This window comes from Rhinatrema bivittatum, chromosome 1 (assembly GCF_901001135.1).
Source record: "Rhinatrema bivittatum chromosome 1, aRhiBiv1.1, whole genome shotgun sequence".
NCBI classification, from domain to species: Eukaryota; Metazoa; Chordata; class Amphibia; order Gymnophiona; family Rhinatrematidae; genus Rhinatrema; species Rhinatrema bivittatum.
Window position 1 is genome coordinate 304497563 of NC_042615.1, and position 25298 is coordinate 304522860.

Below are 25298 nucleotides of genomic sequence, written 5' to 3' on the forward strand. Positions count from 1 at the left end.
CCACTTCGTCAGTCTCTAGCCTGGTGGAAAAGTCAGATCAATCTCCTCCAAGGCCTACCCTTCCAGGCTCCAGAAACTCAAATAATTCTCACCACCAATGCTTCCAACCTCAGCTGGGGAGCACATGTCGCCAAATTGCAATCCCAAGGAGCTTGGTCTCCAGAGGAAGCCAAACACCAAATCAATTTCCTGGAGCTACGAGCAATCAGATATGCTCTCCGGATATTTCAGGATCTCCTTTCCAACCAGGTCATCCTGATTCAGACTGACACCTAGGTGGCCATGTGGTACATCAACAAACAGGGAGGGACAGGCTCCTACCTACTGTGTCAAGAAGCGGCACAGATATGGGCGGAGGCCCTCTCCCACTCGATGTACCTCAGGGCCACCTACTTGCCGGGAGTGGACAATGTGTTGGCGGACAAGCTGAGTTGTGCCTTTCGACCGCATGAGTGGTCCCTCAACCCCACTGTCGCGGGCTCAATATTCCAACATTGGGGTTACCCCCGCATAGACCTCTTTGCGTCACCTCAAAACAGCAAAGTAGAGGACTTTTGCTCTCTCATTCGCAGCCAACACTCACACCCAAGAGACGCATTCTACCTCTCATGGGCAACCAGTCTCTTATATGCCTTCCCTCCACTTCCGCTTCTCTCAAAGATTCTTGTGAAGCTACATCAGGAGAAGGGAACCATGATCCTGATAGCAGCTCACTGGCCACGCCAAGTGTGGTTTCCGATTCTTCAGGACCTCTCCATTCGCAGGCACATTCTCTTGGGAATGGACCCACTTCTGATCACTCAGAATGACGAGTGCTTGCGCCACCCCAATCTTCAGGCCTTATCCCTGACGGCTTGGATGTTGAAAGGTTGATTCTTCAGCCACTCAACCTTTTGGAGCCAGTTTCCCATGTCCTCATTGCTTCACGAAAGCCTTCCACGAGAAAATCTTACCTTTTTCAAATGGAACATTTAAATCATGGTGTTCTGTTCAATCACTTGATCCCTTTACCTGTTCCACCATGAAGATTTTGGATTATCTCCGGCACTTGTCAGAATCAGGTCTTAAAACTTCTTCCATCAGAATGCATGTCAATGCGGAAGCTGCCTTCCATAAAGGTGTTGGGCATGTTCCTATTTCAGTACAACCCTTTGTAACACGATTTCTGAAGGGTTTGCTCTACCTCAAGCCTCCTCTGCTGCCTCCGGCCCCTTCTTGGAACCTCAATCTGATTTTGGGTCAGCTCATGAAACCATTATTTGAGCCTCTCCAATCCTGTGATCTTCGTTATCTCACATGGAAAGTGATTTTTCTTTTGGCGATCATATCCACACGCAGAGTTAGTGAGTTACAGGCCCTAGTTACCTATGCGCCTTACACTAAATTTCTGCACGACCAGGCAGTACTCCGCACTCACCCTTAATCAATCCATTATACTACCTACCTTCTTTCCCAGGCCCAATTCCAATCCAGGAAGAACAGGCTTCTGCATACCCTTGACTGTAAACGGGCCTCTAGCATTCTACCTAGACCGTACAGCTGCCCACAGGAAAAGCACTCAATTGTTTGTCTCTTTCCATTTCCATCAAATTAGGGCAATCTGTGGGTAATTAGACTCTCCTCCTCCTGGTTAGTGGAATGCATATCTTTTTGCCTATCAGCAAGCAGGCATTCCACTTCAAGACAGTGTCAGGGCCATGGCAACTTCAGTAGCGCACCTACACTCATGTGCCGCTTCCTGATATTTGTAGAGCTGCTGCCTGGAGTTCTCTCCATACCTTTACAGCCCATTATTGTTTGGAAAAGGCTGGAAGACAAGATTCCATCTTTGGCCAATCTGTCTTGCGTAACCTTTTTGCATCTTGATGTACCAACACCCTTCCGCCTGCTCGTTAGTGTTCAGGATGCCCTCTACAAAATAACACCCCAGTTGTTGTGCCTTTTGCATGTCTTTGGGTACATTTGGTGCATACACTGAATCCTCAGCTCGAACTCACCCATATGTGAGGACTGACCATCCTGCTTGTTCCTGTGAGAAAGCAAATGTTGCTTACCTTAACAGGTGTTCTCGCAGAACAGCAGGATGTAGCCCTCACGAAACTCGCCCGCCACCCCCGCGGTGTTGGGTTTTGTTTCTTCTGTTTATTTTTTGGCACTTACATAGCTTTTAAACAAGCCTGAAGGGGGGGACCCCTGCTGGTTGCAGGGTTAGTGCCATCCTGAGCATGCCCAGTAGGTTTCCAGTCAAAGTTATAAGAAAACTTTGACAAAAGTGTTCCGTGATTGGGCTCCATCCTGTGATGTCACCCATATGTGAGGACTACATCCTGCTGTCCTGTGAGAACACTTGTTACAGGTAAGCAATATTTGCTTTATGGTGAGCAAACTTGCTCTTTTCTTCACTTTTTCCGCCAAGCTTATCTGTTTCAATTGAATTAGACTATATTGCGCCCAGCCTTTCAGAAAAGGATTTATTTTATTTATTTATTTAGTGGGTTTTTTTTATATACCGCGGCACGTTAATAACATCACCTCGGTTCACAATAAACAGTAAATTAACAACAGGCTTTACAGACAATATGAAATACAGTGACACATCATATATCATTATAAACAGTAAATAGCAACAGGCTTTACAGACAATATGAAGTAATGAGAACATATATCATAACATATTATATATAAATTAAGCACAAAATAAAATAAGAACAATTAACACTTAAACTATGGATTGGCATGATCTAAAATTAATGGCAGATTTAAATGAATATAATTGTGGGGAAAGCGACCAATAAGTTTAACAGCGGTATACAAGCAGTAGGCAGAGATAGATAAGCGAGTTAAAAAAGGATCTTAGAAACATGGATAGGTACAAGGCGTTTCAGTGACGGTTGATTATTGGTAGAAAGCTTGTTCAAACAGCCAGGTTTTGAGATTCTGCTTGAATTTGTTATGGCAGGGTTCCAGACGCAGATTTGTGGGCATTTTATTCCAGATGTTGGTTCTGGCAATAGTGAAAGAGCGGTCTCTAGTAGCCACGTGGTTTGATGTGTTTTAAGAAGGGGGTGGCAAGTGTGGCTTGGTGCATTTTTCTTATTGGTCTCTTTGATGTGTGGAAGAAAAACCTGATCGGAGAACCATTGCCATATCTTGGTTATATATCGACTTATGAATGAGAGTGAGGGCTTTGAATAGGATCCTAGATGCTACCGGAGAGCCAGTGTAGGAACATGAGGGCAGGTGTAATGTGTTCATGGCTGATTGTAGGGAGAAGAATGTGTCTTCTTTTTGGATGCGAATTGGGTTTCCCGACAGATACCTTAGGGTTACTATTTCTTTCAGGAAGTCTGATAGACTCTTTGTGGTGTTTGATGGCCTGCATGAGAGAGACAAAAAACAAGGGGACAACCTTATACCGTGGAAAGATTTATTAATATTTAATTACAGAGCCCGACTCTGGGCCGAGTTTCGCCAATTAAGGCTGCATCAGGGATGACTTCTGATGTCAACGAACCTACACAAATAGATTCTTTTGTCAAATTTCAATCTTGATCCTGCATATAATTATTTCCACTTCACAATCTGACAGCGTGTCACGCTCAAATTTATGTAGAACTAGGGAAATAATTATATGCAGGATCAAGATTGAAATTTGACAAAAGAATCTATTTGTGTAGGTTCGTTTGACATCAGAAGTCATCCCCTGATGCAGCCTTAATTGACGAAACTCGGCCGGAGTCGGGCTCTGTAATTAAATATTAATAAATCTTTCCACGGTATAAGGTTGTCCCCTTGTTGTTTTTTGCCTTGGCTACGTGGGACCACCTCCCGATTTGCTTTATTGGACCTGCGCCTGCATGAGAGAGAGGCAGCTTCTAAAAAATCTTTGTCCCCAATAGATCAAGAACAACTTTTTTGGTTTATTTGCTGAATGGTCTAACAGGTTCATGTGATGAGGGCTCGGGCTTCTTCAAGGGTGAAAACTATAGCAATCACTCCAGAATATATTTGCAAGGCAGATTACTTGGTTGTCGTTTTGCATTCCTTTACTAAGCATTACAAGCTGATGTTCAAGCAAAGGCAGATGCCTTCTCTAGTTTAGAAAGGGGCTCAGGTACTTCCCACACATCTGGACTAGTGTAGCTGGAGGAGGAGAAATTTTACCTGGTTAATTTTCTTTCTTTGAATCCTGCTAGACCAGTCCAGGACACATTGGGAAGTCCATGACTGCAGTCATTATTATTGTGGCTCGAGCTTTGGGTTGCGGTATTAATCCCTTTTTTTCATTTGGAGGGTTCTTGGTTTCTATTTTTCATCTATTTGTTTATTTTCTCTTCTTATTGGAATATTGTCTGTCTCCTTTAGTGAGTTTTATTTGTTTAGAGGGTAAGTGTGCACTGCTCTTTCATAAAGATACTGGCAGGTTTCCAAGCTGTTCCAGTACCAATATCTGTGTAAAATTTGTTCTGTCTCTATCTTGCTGGCAGGGTGGTATAAACCCATGCATCTAGACTGATCTAGCAGTATTCAAGGAAAGGAAATTAACAGGTAAGGCTAAAGTTCTCCTACTTTTTCTATGGTTAGCATACTTTTGCATTATCCAAGGACAAGCAGGATGCTAGTGCTCACATATGGGTGATGTCACCAACGGAGCCCTAGTGCGGGAAAGCTTTCTGTCAAAGTTTCTAGAAACATTTGACTGGCACTGTGGTGCCACTGAGCATACCCAGCATGCTATGATATTCTCTGCCACAGGGGTCTCTCTTCAGTCTTCGTCTTTCCGCACTGCTGTAGGCATCGCGGGATAGGAGCCGTTGAGATTCTCTCAACATACTTTTTGACTGCAAAGTCAAAGTTTTCTTGATATTCTCTCTCACAAATCTCTCAGGGTATTTTCTTCACCGGCTGGTGAGTATCTCTGTCTCATTTTCCTTTCTTTTGAAGGAAAATTTTTCCTCTCACGAATTCTCATTTCTTTTTGACGGCTGTCGACTGGAAATATGGCTACAGGATTTAAAAAATGTCCTGTATGCGCTCGAAAAATGTCTATTACCGACCCGCACATCGAATGTGTGCTGTGCCTCGGAGAAAACCATGAGGTAAATAATTGCCCACAATGCACTGAGATGACGCCGAAAGGCCGCAAAGCTCGACTGGAGAAAATGGAACATCTGTTCCGTCTTCAGCTCATCCCATCTCCTTCATCATCGAAGTCGTCTCCGGCCGGAGCGACCAAGCGCCTGTTACTTAAAAAACCCTGCCCGGGACCGTCGGGGGATCGTTCGTTGCCTTCATCGTCTTCGAAATCTATCGAACCTCAAAAATCAAAACACAAGCATCGACATCGACGACCATCGATGTCTGAATCCGCTTCCCAGGAACCATCGACGGCGAAGCAGCCACGGACCGAGGAAACGTCGGGCCTGGGCCTCATCCTCCGTCTTCGATACCTGATCCTCTGCAGGGCTCTGCACCGGATCTTACACCTCAGCCTCTGCCATCGCTTACAACTGCTTTGGTACCATCAGTTGTAACGCCGGTATCACAGGCTTTCATGGAACAACAATTGATTCCGACGGGCTTGTCGATGCCGATGCTCCCAGCATTGATGCCAGCAACTTTGCCGGTGTCGACATTCACACAGAGGACAAAAGGTGACTCTATGTCGACACCAAGAATAATAACTGCGTCGACATCGATATACGCACACCTACCATCGACCTCTTCGACATTGATTCCAATGTTACCGCCAACGGCAGTTTCAACACCAAGGCGACCATCATCGACGTCGATTCCTACTGCTATTCCATCGACACAATCACCACTGGAAGAGCCAGAAGTTCAAGATCTAGCTTTCTTCCAGCGTCTACTACAAAGATATCAGAGTGTCATCGACACTTTGCCAAAAAAAACAGTGGAACAGACATCTCCATTACTGCCCATCAATGACCCATTACCAGGTCCATCAGGAATACATCTACCACCCAAATCCACCACAAAATCTCCTTATAGAGATGATGAAGACGATTCTTGGGATAACCACGATACAGACACGTCTTCTGAGGACTTCATGTCGGAACCTGTCCCCACCAGAAGACCTGTCATTTTCCACCTTTATCCAGGATATGGCAGACACCATTCCTTTTAAGTTGGCAGCAGAACAAGACACTAGACAGCACACTCTAGAGGTCCTGCAATTTGTAGATCCACCCAAGCAAGTTTTGGCCATCCCAATTCATGAGGTGCTCTTAGATCTCAAACACCGGATCTGGGAGCATCCATCTACAGTTTCAGCAGTAAATAAATGGGTGGATTCAACTTATCTGGTACAGACAGCACCTGGTTTCCAAAAGGCACAACTACCACATCAATCAGTGGTAGTTGAATCTGCCCAGAAAAAATCAAAGCGTATCCGCCCTCGCTCCTCAACTCCCCCGGGTAAGGATCACGGTTTCCTCAATTCCTTGGGAAGAAAAGTTTATCAGGCTGCAATCCTAAATTCTAGAATCTCTGCATACCCATTATACATGACACAGTATTAGAGAGACTTATGGAAACAGATGGAAGAATTTACAAATTCTTTACCTGCACAGTTTCAAGAACCAGCACAGGCCATAGTTAACAAAGACCTAGAAGCAGGGAAACATGAGGTGAGAGAGGCTTATGATAGCTTTGACACTGCCTCCAGGACTGCAGCTGCTGGGATTACTGCTCGCAGGTACGCATGGCTCAAGGCCTCTGATCTCAGGCCTGAGGTCCAGGAAAAACTTGTAGCTCTACCGTGTTTGGGAGACAACTTATTTGGTGATAAGGTCCAAGAAGCAGTCCAACAGCTAAAGGACCATACAGAAACATTACGTCAGCTGTCCCAAATGCCTCAGGATACTTCCACACAACCTCAACGACACCTACCCCGGAGGGAACCTAGGCGTTCTTACTACAGGCCATGAAGATGATACTCCCAAACTTTCAGGAGTAGATCTACTAGGCATCAACAACAATGCTCCCAAACAAGACAACCTAGAGCTCCTCACACGCAACCTCCGCCTCAGTCAGGCCCAGCAGCGGGGTTTTGAGATTCAGGCCAGAAAACAAGCCACACCTTTAAATCCTCAAACACAACTTCCAGTGGGGGGAAGAGTATCCCACTTTTACACACACTGGCAAACAATAACAGACCAATGGGTACTCTCTATAATCGCCCATGGTTACAAACTAAATTTCCTATACATTCCACCAGATTCTCCACCGAGTTTCTGCCCACAGCAAAAATCTCAGCTAACTCATCCACAAGCAGAATTATCTGCCCTTCTGAGAGCCAAGGCTATCCAGTTAGTACCTCGGACTCAGCAGGGCAGAGGATTTTACTCCCATTACTTCCTCATTCCAAAGAAAACAGGATGCCTACGTCCCATCCTCGACCTCAGAAATCTCAACAAATTTCTAAAGAAAGAGAAGTTCAGGATGGTTTCTCTATGCACCATGCTCCCACTTCTTCAAAAAGGAGATTGGCTTTGTTCTCTGGACCTTCAAGACGCTTACACTCACATCCCAATATTTCCTCCTCATCGCAAGTATCTGTGCTTCATGGTGGGTCATCAATATTTCCAATACAGAGTACTGCCATTTGAACTCGCCTCTGCTCCCAGAATTTTCACCAAATGTCTGGCAGTAATAGCAGCACACTTGCACAAACAAGATGTCCATGTTTTCCCATATCTAGACGACTGGCTCATCAGAAGTCAATCTCACCAAGGAGCAATAACTTCTCTCAACCAAACAATTGCTCTCCTTCACTCCATGGGTTTTCTCATCAATTATCAAAAGTCCTATCTCACACAGTCTCACCTGCTCCAATTCATAGGAGCAGAACTGGACACTGTCCTTGCAAAGGCCTTTCTACCCGAGGATCGAGCAGAAACATTGTCCTTGTTGGCAAACTCAATTCACTCAAAGACACAAGCAACAGCTCATCAGTTTCTAACCTTACTAGGCCATATGCCTTCTACAGTTCATGTCACGCCTGTAGCAAGGCTTCGCCATGAGGGTAACCCAATGGACCTCTAAGATCACAATGGATCCAAGCCATTCAACCACTACATTCTTCAATTCAAGTAACCCACCAACTACGTTCCTCCCTTCTCTGATGGGTAAACAAGGACAATTTGCGCAAGGGCTTACCCTTCCAACAACCAGTCCCACAGATAACTTTAACTGCAGATGCATCCACCTTGGATTGGGGGTGCTCACATAGACAATCTCCAAACTCAAGGAACTTGACAAAGCTTGAAGCAACGTTTCAAATCAATTTCCTAGAGCTACGAGCTATACGTTATGCACTACATGCGTTTCAAGGACTTGCCTTTCACACAAGACTGTTCTCATCCAAACGGACAACACAGTAGCCATGTGGTACATCAACAAACAGGGAGGTACAGGCTCGTATCTCCTTTGTCAAGAAGCTGCACAGATTTGGGGTTGGGCCCTAAACTACTCAATACTTCTCCGGGCCACTTATCTGGCAGGCATTCACAATGTGTGGTGGATCGACTCAGTCATCAGTTTCCAACCACACTAATGGTCACTGGATCCCTCAGTAGCGACCAGGATATTTCAACGTTGGGGTCAACCAACAATAGACCTCTTTGCGTCACATCTGAATCACAAAGTGGACAACTTCTGTTCTCTACAGAAACAGAAGAACCAGCCAGCCAAGGAGGACGCCTTTGATTGCCCTTGGAACTCAGGCCTACTATATGCGTATCCTCCGATACCGCTCATAACCAAAACTCTAGTGAAGCTACAACAGGACAAGGGGTCCATGATACTCATAGCCCCATATTGGCCTCGCCAAGTATGGTTTCCCACACTTCTAGACCTCTCGATCAGGAATCCAATTCGTCTGGGAATAGCTCCCACTCTCATAACTCAGGATCAGGGTCGGTTGCGCCATCCAAACCTTCAATCCCTATCCCTGACAGCATGGATGTTGAAAGCTTGACTTTGCAACCATTCAGTCTTTCAACCAATGTCTCTCAAATGCTTATAGCTTCACGTAAACCTTCCACAAGAAAGAACTATTCTTCAAAATGGAAAAGATTTACTTTGTGGTGCAGACAAAACAATATTGATCCTTTCACTTGGCCCATCACTTTTCTACTAGTCTGTCTATACCGTCTTTCAGACTCTGGCCTCCAGACTTCGTCAGTAAGAGTACATCTCAGTGCAATCTCAGCTTACCATGACAGGATAAGAGATGCACCAATCTCCACTCAACCTCTTGTCAGTAGGTTTATGAGAGGTTTGACTCAACTTAAACCACCAATTCGGCCACCAGTCACAGAATGGGACTTGAACCTGGTATTAACAAGACTTATGCGTTCTCCTTTCGAACCCATAGATTCCTGTGATCTCAAATTTCTCACATGGAAGACTATCTTCCTCATAGCTATTACATCAGCTAGAAGGGTTAGTGAGTTACAAGCACTTGTAACATACGCCCCCTACACGAAATTCTTACATGATATGGTGGTTCTCCATACATATCCAACATTCCTTCCCAAAGTAGTTACGGAATTCCACTTGAACCAATCCATAGTTTTACCCACTTTCTTCCCAAGGCCCCATTCTCACCAAGGAGAACAGGCTTTTTACATACCTTGGACTGTAAACGTGCCCTATTCTTCTATTTAAACCGCACAGCAGTACACAGGAAATCCAATCAACTTTTTGTTTCTTATGATCCAAAAAAACCAGGGAAAGCAGTGGGTAAACATACTTTATCCAATTGGCTAGCAGATTGCATTCAGTTTTGCTATGAAAAAGCAGGCCTTCCTCTCCAAGGGAGAGTAAAGGCACATTCAGTAAGAGCAATGTCAACCTCTGTAGCACACTATCGTTCAGTGCCAATGCTTGACATATGTAAAGCAGCAACATGGAGTTCTCTTCACACCTTTGCAGCTCATTCTTGTCGTCCCTGTTTGTCCAGACAGTATTCAGCCTATGGACAATCTGTCTTAAAAAAAACTTGTTTCCAGTTTAAACCAAACTCCTTCTGCAACCAATCTGCTGTAATCTTCGGCTGATTCATTTTAACAACAACACTTCACTGTTGCCTCAACACTAAATGACTCAACCTCTAGCTTGCTAATCACCCATATGTGAGGACTAGCATTCTGCTTGTCCTGGGATAAAGCAAAATTGCTTACCTTGTAATAGGTGTTATCCCAGGACAGCAGGATGTAGCCCTCACGAAACCCACCCGCCACCCCGCGGAGTTGGGACACATTCCTTTTCTTAGTCTATTTTTAGCTAATGCTTATTGCTGCATATGAGACTGAAGAGAGACCCCTGTAGCAGAGAATATAGCATGCTGGGCATGCTCAGTGGCACCACAGTGCCAGTCAAGTTTCTAGAAACTTTGACAGAAAGCTTTTCCGCACTAGGGCTCCGTTGGTGACGTCACCCATATGTGAGGACTACATCCTGCTGTCCTGGGATAACACCTATTACAAGGTAAGCAATTTTGCTTTCATAAATGTGATATTACTCAGATACTGTGCATTAAATTGGCAATTGATTATAATTCAAGAGCTGTTAAAATGGCTTCAGAGATTTGAAGTATATAATGCAGTAAAATGTTTTGTTTTATTTTCTTACAGAAAATTTATAAATTACAGAGATAGTAAGCTAACACGAATTCTGCAAACATCTTTGGGAGGAAATGCAAAAACTGTGATCATCTGCACAATTACTCCAGCTTTTTTTGAAGAAACACTGAGTACCCTTCAGGTAAAAATAAGCCATTTTCTTCTTTGATGCATGAGCTCAGATATCCTAATTATGTGCTGCAAAAAAAAAAAATGCTTTCCAGATGAATCGTAATTAGCCTCTAATGAAGCTGTTGTGCCATAAAAGCAAGTTTGCTTACCGTAAACGATGTTTCCGTAGATAGCAGGATGAATTAGCCATGCTGTCATGGGGATCTGTCAATCAGGCCCGGGAGGCGGAGCTTGTCAAAGCAGAGAACAGAGCTTTGCTCTCTGCGGCTGCACGTGTGTTCCCGCGCAGGAAAGTAACGGTATCTCCTCAGTCTGTAATAAAGCTGTAGTGTAGTCGAAGACTTGGTGACTGCCAGGGAGGTGGGTGGGTCAGCATGGCTAATTCATCCTATCTACGGAAACATCGTTTACGGTAAGCAAACTTGCTTTTTCCCGTCGATAGCAGGGCTGAATTAGCCATGCTGTCATGGGAGTCCAAAGCTCCCGATCACGTCATCTATGACATATATGGTTGGACGTGATCTTTGACAGTGTGGCAGTCACCGAGGACAGGAGGATAGAGATTGCAGTATTGCTTGCCCTATCTTCGCATCCGTGGCTGCTTGTTGGTCAAGGCAGTAATGAGATGTGAAGGTATGCAGTGATGACCATGTAGCTGCCTTGCAAATGTCTATGGGTTGCACATTTTTCAGGTGTGCTAAGGATGTTGCTACTGCTCTGACTTGGTGAGCTTTAGGAGTAGACTGTAAATGTAGATTCTGTTTGTCGTAGCAGAATTTGATGCACTGTGCTATCCAACTGGAGTTGGTGCGTTTAGCCACTGGCAGTCCAGGTGCCTTCGGGTCGTAGGAAACAAAGAGTTGAGAAACACGGGAGTCCGAGTTCGTTCTTTCTTTGTAGTGTGTTAAAGCTCTCTTACAATCCAGTGTGTGCAGTAGCTTTTCCCTATCGGTTGTATGAGGTTTAGGGAAAAATATTGGTAATTCCATTGTCTGATTGAGATGGAATGGGGTAACTGCTTTCGGTAGGAAGGATGGGTGAGTTCGTAGAACTACCTTTTGTTGATGAAATTGCAAGTATGGAGGATAATGGACCAAAGCTTGTTACTCACTAACTCTTCGTGCTGATGTTACTGCAACCAGGAATACCACCTTCCAAGTGAGGTATTTAATGTGTGCTGAGTCCATTGGTTCAAATGGGAAAAGCATGAGCTGTTCCAGAACTATGTTGAGGTTCCTTGGAACTGGAGGTTTGGATACCGGAGGACGAATGTGTGTTAAACCTTTTATGAAACGAGTCAGTAATGGGTGATTGGATATAGGAATGTCATTGATTGGTCTATGATAGGCGCCTATGGCGCTGAGGTGAACTCTGATGGATGACGTTGCTAGACCAGCTACATATAGTGTATGAAGATAATCAATGAGCAATTCCGGGGAACAGTCCAATGGTGGTACACCGTTGGAAGTGCACCAGGCAGAGTAGCGTTTCCATTTATAGCTATAATTTTTCTTGGTTGAGAGTTTCCTTGATTGTAACAAAATGAATTGTGCTGAAGTGGAAACTCCTTGTTCTGTTAGAAGGAGCCTTTCAATCTCCAAGCTGTCAAGTGTAGAGATGAATGTAGCGGGTGTAGTAGTGTTCCTTGATCTTGGCTGAGAAGATCTTGACGATTCGGTAATAGAATTGGATCCTTGATGGATAGTCGAAGTAGGAAACTGTACCATGGTTGCCTCGGCCATGCCGGGGCTATGAGTATCAGTTGAGCTTTGTCTGCTATGCATTTCTGAATTGTTCTTGTTATGAGAGGTATGGGAGGAAAGGCATAGAGGAGGCCTGTCGTCCACGGAATGAGGAAGGCATCTTGGGCGATCCTGAATTGGCTTGGTCTTATCGAGCAGAATTTGGAAACTTGAGTATTGATCTCTGTTGCAAAGAGATCTATGGAAGGTGTCCCCCACTGCAGAAATATGTCCTGGATTACTTCTATTGAGTGTCCATTCGTGGGGATGAAAGATGCGGCTTAGTCTGTCCGCTCTGGTGTTTGCAACTCCTGGTAGGTAAGTTGCTTGTAGATGTATGCAATTTTTGTGAGCATGTTCGAAGATTGTCAGGGTCTCTTTGCAGAGGGACCATGAACCGGACCCTCCTTACTTGTTGATGTAAAACATCGCTACCTGGTTGTCTGTGTAGATCATGACCCTGCGTCCTTTCAGGTGGTCTTGGAAGACTCGTAATGCGTTGCGAATCGCTCTGAGTTCCAGTAGATTTATTTGAAGATTTTGTTCTGAGAGTGTCCATAACCCTTGGGTTTCGTAAATCTCGAGGTGAGCACCCCATCCCTTGCGAGACGCATCTGTGGTTAGGACTGCATTGAGAGGAGGGGGGCTGAACAATGCTTCCTTGGATAAGGTGGAGTCTAGGAGCCACCATGTTATATCTTTTTTCATTTCTGCGGTCATCAATATCTTTTGCGTCAATGGTTGTGAATGCTGTTTCCATTGTCGTTTTAGACCCCATTGTAGGCGTCTCATGTGTAGCCTGGTGTTGGGCACCATGAAATTCGCCGCTGCCATGTGGCCCAGAATTACCAGGACTTGTCTTGCTGACGGCCTCTGAATATGTTTCAAGGTGTGCAGAAGTTGATGGAAATGTGATATTCTGTCGTCTGGGAGGTATGCCCTGTTGCACGTAGTGTCAGGCATGCGCCTATGAACTGTAACTGCTGTGTCGGTTGCAGGTGTGATTTCTGAAAATTTATCACCAACCCTAGTTCTTGTAAGCAATGTATCACCCGATTGAGGTGATCCTGTAAGATGTTCGGAGTTGAGGCTATTATGAGCCAATCGTCCAGATATGGAAAGATGGTTATACCTTGTTTCCTGAGATGAGCCACCACCACTATCATGCATTTGGTGAATACTCTGGGTGCAGCCGATAGTCCAAAGGGAAGAACTTTGTATTGGTAGTGTTGATGTCTGTAGCGAAAGCACAGGTAACGCCACAAGGATGGATGGATTGGAATGTGCGTGTAAGCATCTTTCAGATCGATGGAGCACATCCAATCGTTGGTTTGAATGAGAGGAAGAATTGACTTCAACGATACCATTTTGAATTTCTCCTTGATGAGAAATTTGTTCAACTCCCTTAGGTCTAGTATTGGGCGAAGGCCCCCAGACTTTTTCGGTATGAGGAAGTACGGGGAATAAAATGCTGCCAAATTGGGATGTGGGTGGATTTGTCGAATTGCTTGTTGCTTGCGAAGTAAAGCAATTTCCTCCCCCAGTTGTGGATGGGAATTGTAGATCTTGAGTGTGGAAAGATGGGGTAATATGGGTTTTGTGAGAAATTGGAGTTGGTAGCCTTGACGTACTATCTCCAGAACCCATTGATCTGATGTTATTGTTTGCCAGGCTTTCAGGCAAGTACGAATTCTGCCTGGAGGAGCTTGCTGTTGTGGTGGCGGCTGAGTAACTAAAAAGATGAGGTCGCTTTTGTTGTAGTAGTAGGCTGTTGTGCCTGTTGCCTCTGGTTACGTGGTTTACCTCTTCGTTGATTTGAGGTATTGTTTTGTGGAGCAGGACGTTGGTAGGCAGGGTATGGCTGCGTACGAAAAGATTGGTAAGATCTAAAGGGTCTTCTGGCATATGATTGTCTACGGGTAGACCCCACATAGCGACGTGCAGTCGAATAATTAGGATGCGATGCTAGCGATTGTACCGCTAGAGCTTCATCCTTTAATTTGCTTACTGCTTCCTGGAATTTTTCTCCGAACAGGTTGTCTCCTGTACATGGAAGGTTTGTTAGTTTCTCATGCAAGTCATCTCGTATGGAACTGGAACGTAACCATGCTAGTCTGCGGGCTGCAATAGCTGCTGCAGAAGCCATGGATGAAGTTTCATGTTCCTCATAGATTGATCTTAATAGGTGTCGAGAACATTCTTCCATGTCATGAAGAGGCTGAGGTATCTGTTCAGCTACTGAGGAATGTATACCTTTCATAGCTTGCATACACTCATATAAATATTGCACCATATAGAACTGATGTTGCATAATTCTTGCTGTTAACATCGAGTTATGGTATATTTTCCTTCCAAACTCATCCAAGTATTTGTTGTCTTTCCCCGGTGGGAAAGTAGTGTGTAACTTTGTTTTCCTGAATCTCTGCATCGCCGACTCTACTACAATTGATGCGTGAGGTAATTGTGGTAGAGTGTATAGTGATGTTTTCTTCATACGAAATTTCATGTCTGTTTTCCTGGAAACAGCTGTAGTTGTATAAGGCGTTTCCCAGGATTTTTGTAAGACGGAATGCAGGATCTCTTATGGTGGAAGAGATTTTGGTTCCACCTGAGTATCAAATATTTTTAGAAGTCCAAGAGTTTCCGCTCTAGGGTCTGTTTCTTTTTGGACCTCTAGGTGTAGAATGGTACCCATTTTTTCTATGAATTTTGGGTATGTAATGTCTTCAGGAGGGGAATACGGGTCCTGGATATCTGACAGACATCCCACTGAAGATGATGTGGATGTTTGCATTGAAGGAGAATCAAAAGATGTATCTTGTATATGGGTAGGCGAGGCTGGTTGGTTTATCCTGGGAGATGTCTGTGGCTCTGCCGACTGTTCTCCATTAGACTGTGCTTTCTGTTTTGTAGCATTGTCCTGAGAAGAATTAGTTATTTTAAAAGATGATTGAAGCGTCTCATAAAAGCCTGCTAGAGACTGCAACAATTGAAAAAATGCTTCTCTTGTATGAGAAGGCATTACCATACCATTGTCTTGTTGTGAGATAATTATTGGAGGTGAAGTTGCAGGAACTTCCCTATCTCTCTGTGTCTTATTGATTGGAATATTTCTTAAGTCTTCCGAATCTGAAGAAGTGGTAGAGGAAAGAATTTGCACCAGTTTTGTTAATGAACCGGTAGTAGATGGAACTTTATGAGATGATTTAGAAGTCGATGGACTCATCTCCCATGTAGCACTCCTCTTTAATCTTTTAGAATGGGAGTGATGTGAAGTACCTATGATAGTCTTCAGATGAAGACTCAGTATCTGTGACTTCAGCCTCGGAAGAAGAGCTGTGTGAAGGGTATCGTTTTCGCTTCAACTCTCTCTTTAATTTTTGAGGCGAGTAATTTTTGTTTTTATGCGCAGATCTTGATCTATGCGGTGATTTAGATTTATGCGCGGATATGTGTTTACGCGCAGATGTGGAGGTATGCGCAGGTATGCGCGACTGTAGACTCATGCGCACTTGAATGTCTGTGCGCTGAAGTAGAACTGTGCGCGGTTGTAGTTTTATGCGCACAGTTCTTGTATCCCGAGCGCACAGGGTTTATCGGCGCCGTGCGCATAAGTTTTCTTACAGTCGGCGCCATGCGCGCAGTTGTTTTCAGCGCCATGCGCATAGGTGTTCTCGGCGCCATGCGCATAGGTGTTTCCGGCTCCATGCGCATAGTTGTCTTCGGTGCCATGCGCCTAGGAGTTTTCGGCGCCATGCGCATATCTGGTCGGCGCGGTGGTCTTTTCTGCGCCATGCGTGCCGGAAGCTCTGAGTTATGCGCAGACTCTGTCTTCGGCGCCGGTATGTGCGCATCTGGCGCCATAGGCGCAGAAGTTGTCGGCGCCAAGGTTTCTTTCTCCGATGAGGTATGTTGCGGCTCTTTAGGCACTGGGGATTTCTGAGAATCCATTGGCCTTCGTTTTTTTGATTTCCCATTACCTCTTAATTTAGAGGATTTAGGATCCGATGAGAAAGTTTTCTTTTTTGTTGGAGCCGAGGAAGTTAACGGGCCCGGTGATGAGTGAGCCTCCGACGGGTCCCGTGAGGCAAAAAGTTCTTGAAGCCTATAGGCTCTTTGTTTTAACGCTCTCGGGGACATCTTAGAGCAATACTCGCAGTTTTCTGTATCGTGGTGTGATCCGAGACATTTATAACAGCGGTTATGTCCGTCGGTGACAGACATTCTTTTACCGCAAGGACAGGGTTTAAACCCTGGTTTTGACATTTTTTCTGTTTTTAAACTGAGGAGAGATCAGCTCCGCGTGCGATTCCGCTCGCGGAAAAAACAGACTGAGGAGATACCGTTACTTTCCTGCGCGGGAACACACGCGCAGCCGCAGAGAGCAAAGCTCTGTTCTCTGCTTTGACAAGCTCCGCCTCCCGGGTCTGATTGACAGATCCCCATGACAGCATGGCTAATTCAGCCCTGCTATCGACGGGAAAACCTTTATTTGCAGATACCTGGTATGCTCACCAGCACTTGCCCACCTTGTTTTTTTATTTAATTCTCTCTCCCTTGTCTAGCCCAGCCATCACTAGAGTAATCCTCTGCCATGGGAAACAGACTGGTTCCTCTGAAAACTAGTACATAATTTTGAACATCAGGTAGTGATGTGCAATGGCTGAACTCCCTTCTTCCTAGGTCCTCTCAACACATCTGTGGCAGAATCCCCCTGCCCTTCTGTCTGTAGGAATAGGAACTAAGTTTGGGGAAAATACAAGGTTTTCCCTTCAATGGCACTGTTGTGCCATAAGGCCAGCCCAGTTTGCCATAGGACTAGTTTCCCCCTGTATTGCCTCCCTAAAATGGCTTGGGATCAAGCATAGGAGTCCTCACCTCTAGCAGAGCAGGGTAAGTCTGATTATGAGTACTCCTTGGGGCTACAGTTATGATTTACAGACACCTCTGAAGAGATGTCAGTGGGGCTTAATTTCGATGACTCTCTTCCAGAAAGAAGGAAGTCCCTGCCTGAGTTCTTCTCTTTCATTGGATATGTCAGGAAAATGGCTGAGGCCATTTGACTTTCATTACAGACTATGGATAAGTCCAGGATCAAGATGCTGGACATCCTTCAGTTTGTGGAGCCCCCTAATGAAATTGTAGCAGTCCCAGTCCATGAGATCCTTGAGGTACAAATGAGGATGTGGGAAAATGCCCTCCGAAGCTCCAATCAATAGGAAGGTGGATGAGGCATATCTTGTGAAAAGGCTCCCAAGTCTGGCAAGCAGCAGCTATTGCACCAATCAGTGACTGAATCCACTCTCAAAAATATCAGGTCTATAACCGAAGGGATGGGCTCTACCTTAACCAGGGTGGAACCAGGCTCTTGGCACTTACCTTTAAAAAAGAGAGAGAGCAGCTTTTTCAACTAGAACAAAGGAGAAAGCAGACGGTTGCTCAGTAGAGCATGGTTTGGAGGGAGGTATCTTCAAAGGACACTAATGTAGCATTAGAGTTTTAGGGCATCCCAACAGAGAGGTTCCAATAATAAGAAAAGTAGTCTAAGTGCCTATAATTAAAAACTCATCTGAGCTAAAAGATTCCAGTTTCCCAGTAAGTACAGGATCAGTCCAGAGAAGTGGGTTGTGTATCCCTACTAGCAGATGGAGTCAGAGAACCAAAACTTTGGGCACTGCCTTATATACTAGAGTACCACCTGCAGTCCCTCAGTATTTCTCTGACTCCAGCAGATAGTAGAGATACACACCTGCAGTCTTTAGTTGAGTTTTTTCAGTTTGTTGGAATTTTTTTCTTTTCGTTGCGGTCGCTTCCTGAAGTGTTAGGCACCTTCGTGGGCCGAGCATCCAGGGGATTAGATATCCCTGGCTGGATCTCGTCCATCCAGGTACGGTGAGTGACAACCAGGAGCTCCTGGTTATTCACCACCCAGCCTGCTGCAGCTGCTCCTTCAATCCCTTCAAGAGCATTTTGGATCAGTAAAGTTTTATTTAAAAAAAAAAAAAAAATTTCACTTGTTCCCTGTACGTACCCGGATCAGTCCAGACTGTGGGTTGAGCCTCCTTTCCAGCAGGTGGAGACAGACTCAAACTGAAAGGATATCCTATATGAGTACAGAGCCTATCCTGTAACCCTTCAGTATATGTCTGTCTCCAGCAGGTGTTAGCTCACCTTTCGGTCTCCTGATTTAGGCTAGTCAACCTTCCTTTTCTTCTTTCTTCGTGGATCAAGCAAGTACTTTTTCCTTAGGGATTCTATTAAAAAAAAAATATATATATATATAGAAAAGTTTAGCTTTGTTTTTCTCAGGAGACTGTTCCGTCTCCTGGCTCTTGCCGGACTCAGGGGCTTTGCCCCTTGTGCAGTGCATAGCCTGAGTCTGTAACAGCTTCCAGGTGTGGGGACCGAAACTGTGGTCCTGTTCTTTCTCCCCCTCCTCTGGCTGCTGAGGGGTCTTCATCTCTCACTGCTGTGCTCAGACTGTAAATTAAAAAAAAAAACCAAAAAAACCCGAAACAGGTTTAAGTTTTAAAGTATTCCAAGTACCTTTTTTTTTTTTTACTTACCTACAGCAGTAGACCCATTTTTTTTATTTTTGGACTTCAGAGGTTTTGAACCGGCAGCCAGACAGGCAGGAGTCAGCAGGTTTCGCCCCTGCTTCACTCCGGGCCTCCAAGCTGCTAATCAACTTTTTTTTCTGCATCTTTCTTCTCTCAGTGCGGCTCTCCCTATGCTTCGGCAGGCAGCCTGCCTCATCCTGTGGCAAGCCTCCTCGAGATATTCGCGAGGGGGCATCTGCTCTGCTGCCTGCCGGGTGGGGAAGGCCCCTCCTCGGCAGGGCAGGCAAATTTTTTAGACCGGGGATCGAGTCCCCAAAGCATGGCCAGGCCGTTCCCGGGTCAGCAAAGCCCGGGAACGGTGGCCATTTTAGATTTTTAGCGGCTCCGTTTTCGGAGCTGCCTGGGGCTAGGGGGCTGACTTTTTCAGAGACACCCCCCCTCGGCCCCCTCACCCTCCCGGGAAATCCAGGGCCTGTTTCTCCACAGAATTTGTCCTCCTTCTGCACAAATCCGATTTAGCAAGCCTGCAGGAGGAGGAGGACAGGCCCCCCCTGGTGAAAATTTCTCGCTCCGGCGCCATTGATTGCCTGGTCCGGCTGCGGAGCCCCCAGGCCCTATTTGGATGCGGGTGGTCCCGGGGGTGCCCGACCCCACGGTGGGACACCGGTGCTTCCGGATCCTGACGTTTCCCTCGATGCAGAGGGTACCCTTCCCTCTGTGGAGGGGGAACAACCCCAGGGTCCCTACAGATGTTCCGCAGGGAGGAGCTGGAACCCCTCATCCCCATTGTCCTCCAGGAATTAGGGTTGGAGGAGCCCCCTGTGGGACACCCTTACGGCCTCTTTGCCTAAAGATATGGACCCGGTCCAGGCGGGACTCAGGGCTCCGGCTACCGCCTCCCCTTTTCATCCCATGCACAAACTGTTACTCCTGCGGGAATGGGAGGCTTCCGAAGCGGGCCTCCGGGTGGCGCGTGCCATGGATAAGCTCTTCCCCTCTCCCAGAGGAGTGTTTAGAAATTTAAAAAAATCCCTTCCGTAGACCTCCTCCGTCTCTGGCGGTCACCAAACATATCACCATCCCTGTAAGGGCTCGACTGCCCTGAAGGATGCCCAGGACCCGCAAGCTCGAGGCACATATGAAGCGCATCTTTGAGGTTTTGGCGCTGGGGGTTTGTGCGACTTTTTGCAACAGTCTCATGCTGCGGGCTGGTCTTAGGGTTGGTTCAACAGTTGCTCTGCAGCCCAGGACCTCCTGTCTGTGGAAGCGGAACAGGCTGAGCGTCTCGAAGCTGTCTTCGCTTATGGGGCTGATTGCGCTCTACGACCTAATTCAAGTCCAGTCTAAAGCGATGGCCTCGGTGGTCTCCGCCAGATGACTTCTCTTGCTGTGCAATTGGTCAACCGATCCTTCCTCCAAAGCCCGGCTGGGCACATTGCCTTTCAAAAGTAAGCTGCTTTTGGGTGAGGACCTCGAAGCTTATGGATTCTTTGGGGGACAGTAAGGTCCATAAGCTCCAGGAGGACCGGCCGAGGCCATCTCTCGCTCCTTTACATCCTCTCGTCCTCTTTTCCGGGGTCAGAGACTGTATACCCCACGTGGCCGGGGGGCTCCTCGAGGGGTTATTCTTCTCGCTCTCAGTCTTAGTCGCAGCCCTTTCGTGGGCGTCGCCCCTTTCGCGAGGGCCAACCCGCGCGCTCCACTCCCAAGCTGGCCAACCGATGACGTTCACTTGGCTCATTCCTCGATCCCCTTCCTAGGTTGGCCGCCTCTCCCTGTTTTCGAGGAATGGGGCCCAAAATCACATCGGACCAGTGGGTCCTCGACATTATCAGAGACGGGTACGCCTTCAAAATTGTTCGTTACCTACCGATCTTTTCTCTTTTCCCCATGCGGGCGGTCCTAAGCGGGAGGCGGTGGAGCAAACCCTTGCCAGGCTCCTGAGTCTAGGAGCAGTGGTCCCTGGTTCCGGAGAAGGAGCTTGGCGCAGTGGGTCATCAGAGACTGCTACGCTCTTAGAGTTCTCTGTCTGGGTCCAAGAGGTATTGGTGGAGTCCCGGATGGCCTCACATAGCAAGTGCAAAGCAGTCCGGGTGACTCTGCAACGACTTCTCGACCTCAAATCAGCAGGGCTGGGGAAGGTACTCAATTTATTTCGTGGTCCCAAAAAAGGAGGGCACGTTTCGACCCATCCTCGATCTGCAGAAAGTCAACCATTGCCTTGGAATTCCTCGTTTTCGGATTAAAACACTGAGGACTGTGATAGCAGTGGTTCGAACAAGGGAATTCCTCGCGTCACTATATCTCATGGAAGCGTATCTTAATATTCCTATCCGGTTGAGCCACCAAAGGTTTCTGCGTTTCAAGATCCTGGGACAACACTTCCAATTTCAAGCTCTCCCACTTGGTCTTGCAACAGCTCCTCGAATGTTCACCAAGGTCATGGTGATGGTAGCGGCCTTCCTCCGGAAAGAGGGGATCTTGGTCCACCCGTACCTGGACGACGGGTTGATTCACGCAAAGTCTCGAAGACTGTGAGCGGTCAGTTTGTTTGGTGATGTTCACGCTGTGTTTGCTGGAGTGTGTGATCAATGTCCAGAAGAGTCATTTGGAGCCCACCCAAGATCTGGTTTATCTGGGAGCACGGTTCGATACCTTGAAAGGGAGAGTGTTTCTAGCATCAGACCGGGTAGCGAAGTTACAGATCCAGGTCAATTCCTTGCTCCGGAAGAAGCAATCCCATGGTATAGCATCATCTGCAGGTTCTCGGATCCATGGCCTCCACCTTGGACTTGGTACCATGCTGTTTGCTCACTTGCGGCCGTAACAACGTGCGCTTTTGTCTCGTTGGGGTCCGGTATTGGAGCAATTCCACCTGCCAACGCCGTTGCTTCCGGAGTCCAGAGCCAGTCTGTCGTGGTGGCTTTTCGCGTGCCACTCTGGAACATGGGATGGCTTTGGACACGCCGAATTGGCTGATAATTTCCCACCGATGCCAGCCTCTCGGGTTGGGGAGCGGTGTGTGCGGAGAGATCCGCTCAAGGGCTCTGGTCGGCGACAGAGGGCTTGTGGTCTATCAATCGTCTCGAGACAAGGGCAGTGTGTCTGGCCCTTCAAGCCTTCTTATCCTGGATTCAGGGCAGAATGGTTCGAGTATTCTCCGACAATGCGACGACGGTGACTTACATCAACTGGCACGGTGGGAAGCTAAGTCCCGCGGTAGCGCTGTAGGCTCGACTTCTGTTCACCTGGGCGGAGCATCATCTCGGGGGCATTGCAGCCTCTCATGTCGCAGGGGTGGAGAACGTACAGGCGGAATTTCTCAGCAGACAACTCAACCCAGGCGAGTGGGAGCTATCCGCCGAGGAACCACATTTGCATCCGATGGGGAGTTCCTCAATTGGATCTGATGGCAACCCGGGCGAATGCGAAGACGGAACAATTTTTCAGCCGTTGACGAGAGCAGAGCTCAGTGGGCATTGACGCTCTGGTGTGTCACTGGCCCACGGGAATCCTTCTGTATGCCTTTCCACTTTGGCCTCTCATAGGACGGCTCCTTCGCCGAATAGAGTTGCACCCAGGACGGGTGGTTCTCATGGCGCCGGAATGAACACGTCGTCCGTGGTTCGCGCATCTCGTGCTCTAGCTCTCGAAGGCCCCTTGCAGCTAGCTCATCTCCCGTGTCTTCTCCGTCAGGGACCCATATTTTCGGATCGAGAGGATCACTTCTCTCTTGTGGCCTGGTTTTTGAGAGGTGACGTTTACGCTTGAAGGGCCTATTCCGAGCAGTTCATGTCCACTCTCCTCCAGCACAATGTCCGGCCTCCTCCATGGCCTATGTGATGTCTGGAAGTTGTTTTGAGTCATGGTGTGCTCAGCGAGACTGCGACCCCTTGACGGCGATATCCCTCGAGTTCTAGACTTCCTGCAGCAGGATCTCGCTAAGGGGTTAGCGGTCAATTCCCTTTGGGTGCAGGTTGCGGCGCTGGGTGCATTGCAGGGCGGGTTCGGTTATTCGCTTGCAGCGCACCCAGATATTGTGCGTTTTCTTAAGGGGGGTCAAGCACTTACGTCCGCCAGTCCGTTTGTGCCCGGAGTGGAGCCTTGAATTTGGTTCTGCGGGTGCTCTGTGGTGCACTGCTCGAACCTCTCACAGGTCTTCTCTGAAGGATCTGACTTTGAAAAACAGTGTTTCTGGTGGCCATTTTGCTCAGCTCATCGGATTTCCAAATTGCAGGCGTTGTCTTGTCGGGACCCTTTTTTGCGGATCCACGACGATCGTGTGACTTTACGCATGGTTCCGTCCTTCATTCCTAAGGTGGTTTCGAACTTTCATGTAAACCAGAAGGTGGACCTTCCATGATTTCCACATTGGTCCAGGGATTCTGCCCAGGATAGGGGACTTTCATCTTTGATGTGCAACGCGCTCTATTGCGTTATCTGGAAATTACCAATGACCGGTCATTCTGATCCACTTGTTCATTCTCTTTGGGGGCCCAAAGAAAGGGATAAGCTTCTAAGACAACCATATCTCGTTGGCTCAAGGAAGCCAGAGCTCTGCCTTCCTCTGGCATCCTGCGCATGGAATAGGGAGCATTTTAGAGAATGCTACCCTGGCAGGTTATGGATTTAAGCTTTCTATCTAAGAGCCTAAATTTGGCTTCCAGATCCTCCTCCCTTCCCACATTTTTTCCTATGTTGTTGGTGCCCACATGTACCACGACAGCCGGCCCCTCCCCAGCACTGTCTAAAATCCTATCTAGTTGACACGTGAGGTCCGCCACCTTGGCACCAGGTAGGCATGTTACCAGGCGATCCTCACGCCCACCAGCCACCCAGCTGTCTTCATTCCTAATAATCGAATCACCAACTATGACGGCCGACCTAACCCTTCCCTCTTGGGCAGTAGGCCTTGGGGAGACATCCTCAGTGCGAAAGGACAATGCACCACTGGAGAGCAGGTCCTTGCTACAGAATCCTTTCCTGCTACACCAGGTATGATGCCTCCTCCAATCATGAGACCTTCTTCCTCCAAGGCAGCACCAAGGCTGCCAGTCTGAAGTTGGGGAATTGACTACAATCCCTGAAGGTCTCATCTATATACCTCTCTGTCTGCCTCAGCTCCTCCAGTGGGATATGCATCTCTAGCAGCAGAAAGACGGAGCAAAGCTGACATTGCAGTATATATATCCCTGCAGTGACAGTTCACCAGTGTTCTCCATCTCCAGCAGATGGTGGACGTACATCTACTTACTCTGGACTGCTTTAAGGTTTTATAGGCGAAAAGAAGAGGAAAATTAATTCGCCCTGTTCTCCTGTGGTGATACCATTTGGTCGCTCCCTCAGTTGAGAAGTCCTGAGTGGATTCTGATGGTGCCTCACATGAGTGCCTTGGTCCAGTAGCTGTGTTATTTTTGGGTTTTTTTTCCCCAGCTAGTGTGGACTTAGCTGGAAAAAAAAAAAGCAGAAAGGCAAGCGGGTGCAGGAAGCAGAGTGTAGTGATGGTCTATGCCCTCTCCCTCCCGCAGCCCGAGAATGACCTTGTACTAAATCTCACCTCATCTACACAAAGAATGTATCCACGCCGGCTCTGTAAATAATTATGATGTTAACTTACTTATGTCTTTCTCTCTCTTCTCCTAGTTCCATTACCCTTGTTCATTGTAACTTCATTTCCTATGCACTAGCTTCAGTTTTATTGTTATCCTGCACTCCTTGTTCAAATGTAAACCGACATGATGACCTCTTTGCACTTGTTAATGTTTCGTTTCTGTGTTTCACACCCCCCTTGTTATATGTAAACCAGCATGATGTGATTTCTAATCACGAATGCCGGTATAGAAAAACTCTAAATAAATTCACATCATTATTTATTTATTTATCATGAATGCCGGTATATAAAAAAACCTAAATAAATAAAATACTCAACCGGGATGGGCTGATCTCAGGTAGAGTGTTGTAAAAAAAAAAAAACCCAAAACCAAAAAACCCAAAAAAAAGAGGAAGAAGTGAAGGAGTTGAGTAGGGATTCCTTCCTTGCCCTGTTGGTCTCCGTGCTCGGCGCATAATACAACAGCTGCTCCCTCCTCTAGTAGAGTTCTGGGCATGCTGGGGCAGGGAGGGGCAGTTTGGTGGGTTGAGTAACCCTTGTGGCTAGGCCCCGCTCCGAGGCTCTGCTTGATCCTTGCGTGGTAGGCCATGTCGGCGTTTTCGCA

The 25298-nt window shown here is 46.8% G+C and overlaps 1 protein-coding gene across 1 annotated transcript in view; it reads left to right on the forward strand.

The window, feature by feature from the left end:
* The window catches only part of CENPE (centromere protein E), a 691519-nt gene that overhangs the window by 101463 nt on the left and 564758 nt on the right, over window positions 1-25298 (forward strand). The window contains 1 exon segment of the mRNA XM_029608709.1: window positions 10662-10791. Within this exon segment, the coding sequence (XP_029464569.1) occupies window positions 10662-10791 (130 nt within the window).